This window comes from Quercus suber, unplaced genomic scaffold, assembly GCF_002906115.3.
Source record: "Quercus suber isolate HL8 unplaced genomic scaffold, Cork oak 2.0 scaffold_653, whole genome shotgun sequence".
Taxonomy (NCBI): Eukaryota; Viridiplantae; Streptophyta; class Magnoliopsida; order Fagales; family Fagaceae; genus Quercus; species Quercus suber.
Genome location: NW_027070094.1, coordinates 397,739 through 407,905, shown reverse-complemented (window position 1 = coordinate 407,905; position 10,167 = coordinate 397,739). Strand labels below are relative to the sequence as shown.

The following is a 10,167-nucleotide window of genomic DNA, read 5'->3' as shown; positions in this document are numbered from 1 at the left end:
TTCTGGGTTTCTCCCCTGACATATGGAGAAATAGGCCTTTCTTTGAATGAATTTCTTGCCCCACGATGGCAAAAGGTGAGTCTCTCATTGCATACCAAAAAATCCAGTCTATTTTATGCTGATACAACTGCTCAAGAGCAAGGGGCAGACCTAGTGATTTTATGGCTCTTCCAAAGAGATCAACAATGAAATCCAATCAGATAAATTCTCAAATGTCCTCACTAATTATTAGTGTCTTTATTTACGTATGTTATTTTAATTTGAATCTCAAACTTTTGTCCCAACTATATAAATCTTATTTCCTGTCACAACGTATAAAGTTGATGGGCCAAACCTTTCTTGGAATGTGGAAGTTCAAATCCTTCTTCACTATCTCCATCCACCCACTTCTGCCTTTTCTAATCTTAGCCAATTTTTTGTTAGCTTATGCAAATTCAAAAATACTTCTTAACTAATTACTTCCACCCACTTTTGCCTTCTTTTAGAATATTAGCCAGTAAGTCAAAATGTTGTATTGGGGCTTCATTACTTCTAAAGCACTGAAAGTTCAATAGATTTTCTTGTAATATCACTTATTAATTGTAACAAATCTTAGCTGGCCTTATACAGTAGCAACTAAAGTAGTGAATACTTCAATTACAACCAAACGTTGTAGACTACAGATTATGTGCTTATACTAGCTAGTATGCCACTAATTTCAGATGTGAGGCATGTGCACCAATAATCCTGCTATAAACCTTCTAACTGTCTGCCATTTCTATAATTGACTTTGACATTAACATCCTGAGTAAATAGATGGTCTTACCTACTAAGTTTACTTTCCTTTCTTGTCTGTAGATGCTTTCCACAAACACTACGATAGGGCAAGAAATACTTAAAAGCCGAGGGTTAAACTTTGACGGATATCTTTATTGGATATCACTGGGTGCCCTATTTGGATTCACAATAGTTTTCAACATTGGATACATCTTGGCCTTAAGCTTCTTGAAGTGTAAGTTTGTCTTAATTTTTATTATATTTTAACTTAAACAGCAATGAAAGAATAGCTAGATGTTGATTCATCCTCATTTAATAAACATTCAGCTCCTGGATCATCTCGTGCTATTATCTCACATGAAAAGCTTTCCGAAATACGAGGAAGTGAAGATTCACATGATGGTACCCATCTGGACAAAAAGTCTAGAAATTCTCCTCCACTGACTACTATTGAACCAAAGAAAGGTTTTATCAATTTTATTGTTCTTCTGCTTATTCTTCAGATCATTACCTCTCCACAGACTAGTATTGAACCAAATTAAGGTTTGGCAATATTTCTCCAGTGTTTTAATGAGTTTCCTGTCTTAATTAACAGGTAGGATGGTCTTACCTTTTACACCCTTAACAGTAGCGTTTCAAGATGTGCAGTACTATGTTGACACCCCCTTGGTATCACAATTAACTTCGTATAAGTTTTTGGTGGTTGCTATAATGATAGCTGTGCACTATTATGTTAATTCATGTCTTTATCTTTTCTTTTTGGCTCCCAGGAAATGAGAGAAAATGGATTCACCAACAAAAAACTCCAAATTCTTTCTGATATTATGGGTGCATTTAGGCCTGGCATTCTTACAGCATTGATGGGTGTCAGTGGGGCTGGGAAAACAACTCTTCTGGATGTCCTAGCAGGAAGAAAGACCAGTGGCTATATTGAAGGGCAAATAAAGATTGGAGGGTATCCCAAGGTCCAAGAAACATTTGCTAGGGTGTCAGGTTATTGTGAACAAACAGATATACATTCTCCTCAAATCACAGTTGAAGAATCAGTGATATTTTCTGCTTGGCTACGACTGTCTCCTCAGATAGACACAAAAACTAAAGCTGTAAGTTCTCCAGTCACTGGCATCAATCAAAGATATGGTTTTATATTCATCATTGAGATAATAATTTGTTAAATTTGCTGTGGCATGTCATGCAGGAATTTGTAAATGAAGTCCTAGAGACCATTGAGCTTGATGGAATAAAGGATGCTTTAGTAGGCATACCTGGCATTACTGGTCTATCAAATGAGCAGCGCAAGCGGCTTACAATAGCTGTGGAGCTTGTTGCAAACCCCTCTATTATCTTCATGGATGAACCAACAACTGGATTGGATGCAAGAGCAGCTGCAATTGTCATGCGAGCTGTGAAGAATGTAGCTGATACAGGAAGAACAATTGTTTGTACCATCCACCAACCAAGTGTTGACATATTTGAAGCATTTGATGAGGTAAAAAAAATACTATTTTTTGAACATTTTAAAATTAAAATTGTAAATAGAATTTACTTTTGATAACAAGAAGCGATGCTCCATTGCTTCTAGAAGTGCTATTAATCTTAAGAATAAATGCATAAGTACTGGAGAGCTAAATAAAGGCCTAAGAGGTTTTAATTTTGGCTACAATGGAGAAAATAATGCACTCCATTGTGGAGCAACCAGATTATAATTATATAAGCTCCATTCCAACCTGCTACCCAAAAAGAGAATATGAGACCTAGTGTCGGATAGTATTGTATCTTGAAGAGTTACTTATCCGATATTTCTCTTGCTTTTGCAGTTAATTCTTCTAAAAACTGGTGGACACTTGATTTACTCTGGACAACTAGGAGAGCATTCAAGTAGTGTTATAGAATATTTTGAGGTCTGTTTCTTGTAACAATATATTTATCCTCTGCATTTTCCTCTTTCATCTTCTTTTAGTAATACTATTTTCTTCAACTAATTAAGTGGATAAATCTTCTTGTTACACAACTTATATTCTGACAGAGTATTCCTCGAGTTCCAAAGATTAGAAATAATTACAATCCGGCAGCATGGATGTTAGACGTCACTTCTACATCTGCAGAAACAAAACTTGGCATAGATTTTGCTCTAAAGTACAGAGAATCTTCTCTATATGAGTGAGTTGCTGAGTTCAATTATGAATGTCATTGGTTTTGATGTCACATAATGTCAAATAATGTGCTTCTATTTCAAAAGTAACTTTGATGATGCTGAATTCTATCATACTTATTCCTAATGTTGGATATAAGATCAAAAGAAGCAAACAATTTGCTTGGCATCTGTTCTGAAAAGCATTGGGTGGCCCAGTATTATAATTTTCCTTCCTTATACGACCTCAATGGGAACAAAATCAATTATTGCAATCTAAAAGTATATGGCATAAAATAGAAAATATAACAATCTGTTGTGAGACAGATCAGGGTTTAGAATGGACATGTTGTATTTGTATTACGCGGATCTCTCTCTTTCCAAAATCTCGAGTTATTAGAATATGCAATCTGTTATGGTGGTTTTTCTACGTCAGAGTTGTAGCCATATGATGATCAGATTGCAGGTGAATTTAGTGTAAACTATTCCTAACAAGCTTTTTGCTGAATTCCAAGTAGAAACTTTGCCTTGGTTTGATTATTTTGAGCCTAATCAATGTGTGTGAGATATCAGTAAAAAATCTTTATTTGATTTACAACCTTCTACTCTAGTCATGCAGAGCATTTCAAACTCAACTTATTCATTCACTTAATTAGCGTTCAATTGTAACAGAGCTTTGAAAGCTCTCTCTCTCTCTCTCTCTCTCTCTCTCTCTGTGTTTATGTGTTTGTGTCTGGATGTAGGTTAGAAGGTATCAAGATTGTGCTAATCTCTCTTAAAGCGATCTATTGTGTCAGTGTGGAGTAAAATAGTGTCCTTAAGATAAGTGATCTACATTTGACATGTATTGGCATTTTTAAAACTTCGAATGTGACTCCTGCTATTATCCCATTTGCAGAAAAAACAAGGAGCTTGTAAGGCAATTGAGTAATCCACCTCCTGGTTCAAGAGATCTGTATTTTCCTACCCTCTTTTCACAAAATGGTTGGGGACAATTCAAATCTTGCCTATGGAAACAGCATTTGGCTTATTGGAGGAGTCCTGCATACAACTTGATGCGTATTGTATTTGCACTTATATCAGCTTTAATTTTTGGGGTACTATATTGGAACCAAGGAAAAAAAATGTAAGTTTTAATATGTTTAAGTTTTCCACTCTCTTTAGAAAAATGTTTACAGCATGAGATAACTACTAGTAATAGTGACATTGGAGAAATCAAATTTGTAGTGTGAGACTACAATGAGAGTGCCACTTATGAAGTTTGTTAAACATGATTCTTATCATTGTAGATCTTCACTTTGCTTAAGATAGATTACATCTATAAGATATATAAATTTCTCTACATGATAAAAGACTTGACTATTATTTTACTTACAGAAATAACCAGCAGAATGTATTCAACATATCTGGGGCAATGTACTCAGCTGTGATCTTCTTGGGCATAAGTAACTGCACAAAAGTCCTACCATATGTTGCTACAGAGCGAACTGTTATGTATCGGGAAAAATTTGCAGGGATGTACTCTTCATGTGCTTATTCACTTGCACAGGTATAATTTTTTTGAAACTGATTGAATTTAGTGTAGATTTGATTTCAAGATATTATTTGTAAACTAAAATGAAGTCAATTTTATGTGTGATGAATCTTGCTAGATCTTTGATAGTTACAACATGAATACCCAGTGGAATATGGGGCTGTTTAACAAACATGTTCATGAGAAATTTATGACCTCTTTGCTGTATATGTTCTACTGGTTAATGCCACTTGTGCAGTATACTATCATCATTGATCCAAAAAAGGAAGGGGAGAGAGAGAGAGAAAGTTAAGATATTGATAGGGCCACTTGTTTTTCCCTTTTCTCAGCTTATAAAGTGATGGATAATAATTTTGTAGGTGATAGTGGAAGTTCCCTATCTCTTCATTGAAACTGTCATATTCGTGATGATCATATATCCAACGATTGGATATTATGGGTCAGCTTATAAGGTTTCCTGGTACTTCTATGTCACATTTTGTTCCTTGCTGTACTACAATTATCTTGGAATGCTACTTGTTTCATTCACACCAAACTACATGGTAGCTACAATTTTGTCCTCGGGATTCTACACAACATTCAACCTTTTTGCTGGTTTTTTGATTCCTAAACCGGTAAGGTTGCCAAACTGTGTCTCCATTCAGGTCATAGTGTATGTGTGATTGTGAAAGCTTATGAATATATAGTTGAACCGATTATGTTGTACTACTCTTGCAGCAAATTCCAAAATGGTGGATGTGGTTGTATTATCTGACTCCTACATCTTGGTCGCTAAATGGATTGCTTACTTCACAGTATGGAGATATAAATAAGGACATCATGGTATTTGGAGAAACCAAAACTGTTGTGGCCTTCTTAAAAGATTACTTTGGGTTTCACCATGATCAATTAGCTCTTGTGGCAATTGTTCTCATTGCCTTCCCCCTTGTTTTTGCTTCCTTGTTTGCATATTTTATAGCACGGTTAAACTTTCAGCGTAGGTAAATTTTTTATTGTTCCTGTGGAGGATGGAGACGTTGTACACAGTCAACAATCCTTCTCGTAACTTATGTGATCATTTAAGTAATCAATGATGCTATGTAAATTTGTTGTGTTTTTTTAAGATCTATTGTAATTGAACAAGTTAAATTTATGTTTGTATGAGATTTATACATTAGAAGCTATCAAGCTTAGTTAAATCAAGAATTTACAACTTGCACTGTGTATGAATTGCCTTGCCAAGATGTTGCACCTATACAAACTGTGTTTCGGTGGAATTGCAACTTGTTTACTAAGATTTTAAACTCAGATAACCACAGTAAAATGATGTTGAGCAATTTTTATAGTAGTAATATACAAATTCGTAATGATAATTACAGAATTATAGTGTTCCACACTTCCACTTCTTAAATAATATGAAAACTAACAGAAAATCACCTAATAAAAAAAGAGAACAATAAATAGTTACCTATGGAGGTCATATGTAGATAATTACAGAATTATAGTGTTCCACACTTCCACTTCTTAAATAATATGAAAACTAACAGAAAATCACCTAATAAAAAAAGAGAACAATAAATAGTTACCTATGGAGGTCATATGTAGTACCAGAACCCAACATCCGGCACAGATTATGCCTGGCCTCAACCATTGTCACGGTCATTGCTATCAACCATGAAAGGCGTGTTTTGGTAGTAATTTCTCCACCTTGAGTAAAATGTCTCCACAAAGGTCAACTATAAATTAGTCAGGAAATTAATTTAACTACCAAATGTAGTTTTTTTTTTTTCCTTTTCCCTCTTTTCCAATTGCCTTCTACGGCCTCACAGTGTGATATTTTGATGCAGCAGTCAGAGACTCACAGTAACACTTTAGCACCTTACCTGTACATATAGAACAACATAAAAATTGATAGCACAAGGAAGTGACCACTGAAACATTGACCACTGGAAAAAAGCATCAACCAACAAAGAAATAGTGCATACCACCTCAGACACCAAGTAGGATGAAAAAAGAAGAGAGAATAATGTTATTACTACATCACTTCAGGTACTAGAATTTTATAGAAAAACTGAGGTCAGAGAGGTTCAACTTGGTACAACATTTAATATAGGAGTTTCTGGAAAGAAAGAATCATTTTAAGAGATGATCAATCCCTATATATTATACCTTTTTATTTGATGACACCAACAGAAGCAACTCCATCACAATATCCTTCCAATACATGTACACACTCCAGCAGCTTTACATACTCTTAAAGAAGATTTTTTTAAACAAAAAATAGTTTTGCACGTTTGAACTGCCTTAATGGGTAAACTAATCAAGTTTTAAAAGTAACAAAGCTCCATATAAATAAGATTTAACCAAAAGAAAAAAAAAATACCATTGATTCTTTCATTTTGAATTCTGCTTGAAGCATTCACTTTTCTTTCATACTGTGATTTTTTTTTTTTTTTTTTGGATAAGTAGTGAAAGATGTTTACTTGCTATGGACTGGGATTCGAAGGATTTTTCATGAAATTCAATTGAGCTGGAGCCCAAAAGCAAAGAGGGTAGCAGCTGGTTGGTTCCAATGCCTTGGTAAGCACAAGAAAAAGGGACTTATGGAGGACTTGAAGCTTGGCAGAAAATCTGATCTGGAAGAGATATCTTCAGATGGGTTGAGGGATCAGTGGTCCTCAATGATGCTTCTTTTTTCCCTTTTTTTGGAAAATAAAAATAAAAATTCTTTTAACACATAATTGCCAAAGGACATCAAAATAGGTTACTCTAAAATCACTAGGCATTAAAACTACAAAAATGTGACTTAGATGATGGGTAATCTGACATTGCCTTCAGTCACGAATCAAACAAAAAATCAGAACAGTTTTCTATATCTTAATTAAGATACCCTTATAAACTTCGAAAAAACCAAAACCCTTAAATCTATACCACCAATTCTACATAACCCAGAAAGCAAAAAGAAAGAATCACAAGCAAATTAAGCACCAAACAAATCATCTACATAAGAAAAATTATTTTCTTTTGTAAGTACATAAGAAAACAAATTTATGAGAAATTCCTCTAGTTTCCTAGAGAACTTCACAATGTACGAACCCCAAGTCTGGAACAAAATACCCATATGCACAAATAGAATTCATAAATGAAGAATTTTGGGCAAAAAAAGTCATGAACAAATGGATTGCACAAATAACAAAGCAACAAGAATTCCTTAAATAATTACAAATGTCTCATTCGTTCCACAAAATAACAAACTAAAATTAGTAAATATGATCTACCACTAGTCAACTCCCAAGTCTAGTGTCAATACAGTTCAGGAAAGCATGTGAAACTAAGACAAATTCAGCATAGAAATAGAAGTAAAGTATTCACTACACCTTAAATTTAAGCATAATATATATTTTTATTGTAACATTCAACATGCAACTCCAACACTTATTTTTATTGGAGGGAACATTTATTAAAGCTAATTCCACTAGCTAATGGATGTATTACCACAAAGAAGGCCAAACTTTAGAAAAACTATTTTTCGCATTAACTTTACATTAAACAAAATTTGAAATAACTATCCATGAAAATAGGTCGAAAGCAACAACATGAGTGCACAATGAAATCTCAACAAAAGATGGATCAATTAAAGGAACAATCAATCTTGCGCATATAAATGATGAGAAATATCATCCTATAAAAAATATAAATTTACTCAAAAAAAGGACATGTCACTTACAGATTGACATGTGATGGCTAAAAATATGAAACTTGTCCTCGATCGTGAGAAACTAAAACCCCTTCACACAAACTTGTGAAGCAATTCTTGAATGTTCTTATCTACTTAATTAGATGACAGCAAGTCAGTCAACAAGTTTGAAAATTGTTGCAAAGACAGAGAACCCAAAATCTAGACGGTTTAAATGGCAGAAGCAGTTAATCAAAATAGTAAGAGTATAAAGAACAGGAGAGATACCAAATGATTCGATTTGTTTAATTAGAGTAATGACTTAAGAGTAATGCTTCATACTTGCAATGGCACCCAACAACCGAGTGAAATCCACAATGGAAGGCAAAGGGCTTAAGTGAAGCATTTTATCAAACAGGTCTAAGGCATGATCAACATTCCTAAAGCTTCCAAATTTGCACTCATTTCTCACATATTTCAACAACCCATTTGGGCTTTCCGCATTTTTACTACTGGTAAGAGTAGAATAATAATAAGAAGAAGAATGAAATGGATGGCTTACTCTAATTCTCAAAGGATTGGATATAGAAAGAAGAGAGCTTGTTAATTTCACAGAAAAACCACCCCTACCCATTTCCAAGAAGAAGAAGAAGAAGCAGCAGCAGTTCTGACAGCTACTCCGATACGGTCGGATTTCGGTGGATCTCCGGAGCTTCAATGGAGAAGCCGGGGCAGATCGAAGCAGTAGTGTCTAGTGAGAGAAAAAGATATGGAGTGGCAAGCCACATAGTAACATAAGGTGGGGTTTTTTTTTTTTTTTTTAAATGCCTCAAAACTTTTATTAAAAAAAAGTCAAATATAAGTTAACTATAATCGACCACAAGTATAATTTATAAGAACAATACTAGATGTCCAAACTATTTTATAAACTATTGATATGGTAAGTGATTATTGGTAAATGAAAAAATGATATTAATATAGTAGGTTTAGATAAAAATCAATAAGATGCTGGTCACATTAACATTTTGTAAAAATGTTGTAAAATAATTTGTAACCGTAACGTTACTCAATTTATAAAAGTGTGAAAAACATCCTCATTAAAGCAAAATTATGTTTGCAAAAAATTAAATAAGACTAGCCTCATCACATGTGCTCTGCACATGTGATGAGGCTTTTTTTTTTTTTTTTTTTGAGTTTATTGTAATTTTTCAATTTGAATTTACAATAGTGAGGTTACAAATTTTTAAGAAACTAAAATTTAAGATTTGAAATGAAGTAAACTGCTAGGTTTAGTGTGTGTTAGTTTTAGGAAAAATGTATTAACGTGTGTGAAATATATTTAAATAGAAAATGTGCTAATTTTTACAAAAAAGTTTCTCTAGTAGTTTTTTTTTTTTTTAATTTTGTTAAATTACAATTTTAACCTCATTTTTTATTTTTTTTTAAGAATAATGATTATCTAATTAGAATAAGAATATTTTTGACATTTTTTGAAGTCATAACTAACTTTCAGTATCCTCTTAATATATAAAGAAGATAATTAGTGTGATTTTTTTTTTTTTTTTTTGTTGAGATGATATAAGTAGACCAAAGTGAATCATCCAATTTACTAGATATAGACCAAAGTTTTCTTCCAAGACTCCAAACTGATGACTAATTATTTACTAAATCGAAAAGAATATTCACTCCTCATACAGTCATACCAGGTAATAGTGAATTATACTAATATTGATGTGAAAAAAAGTCAGCATTATTCTCAAACATAAATTTTATCTAATCCACTATGTTTATATGAAAGTTCATTAGATTATTCGGTTTTTTATAAATNTTGTTGTTTGATAGGTAGTAGATATGACACACACCCAATTAATACTCAATAAACTTTTCAATTTTTAAACTTTTATTTGAGTCCTAATTATGTGTGCAATACATAGTAACTTTATATTTTACATCCATTTGTTATGTTACTTACATGGCACTAATCTTATTATTGATATCAGTTTGTAAGATTTTTATAATAAAATTTGTAGTAATTTTAACAATGAAAAAAAAATAGCATCTATGCGCAATTATAAATTATACATTACACAA

The 10,167-nt window shown here is 33.1% G+C and overlaps 1 protein-coding gene and 1 long non-coding RNA gene across 2 annotated transcripts; one reads left to right on the top strand and one right to left on the bottom strand.

Annotated features, from left to right (window-relative positions):
* Window positions 1–7: 7 nt before the first annotated feature.
* Window positions 8–5,623, top strand: LOC136064260 (pleiotropic drug resistance protein 3-like). The gene is made up of 12 exons (XM_065765791.1): window positions 8–75; window positions 838–991; window positions 1,084–1,221; window positions 1,352–1,425; window positions 1,527–1,859; window positions 1,955–2,245; window positions 2,574–2,657; window positions 2,783–2,916; window positions 3,786–4,013; window positions 4,265–4,436; window positions 4,781–5,035; window positions 5,139–5,623. The coding sequence occupies exons 2-12, from the start codon at window positions 838–840 to the stop codon at window positions 5,403–5,405; spliced, it is 2,130 nt and encodes a 709-aa protein (XP_065621863.1). The 5' UTR covers window positions 8–75; the 3' UTR covers window positions 5,406–5,623.
* Window positions 5,624–5,724: 101 nt separating this feature from the next.
* On the bottom strand, window positions 5,725–8,870 carry LOC136064261 (uncharacterized). Its single transcript, XR_010625917.1, has 2 exons — window positions 8,128–8,870; window positions 5,725–6,283 (listed from the first exon to the last, which is right to left on the bottom strand). It is a non-coding gene; the product is annotated as an uncharacterized LOC136064261 (long non-coding RNA).
* Window positions 8,871–10,167: the final 1,297 nt, after the last annotated feature.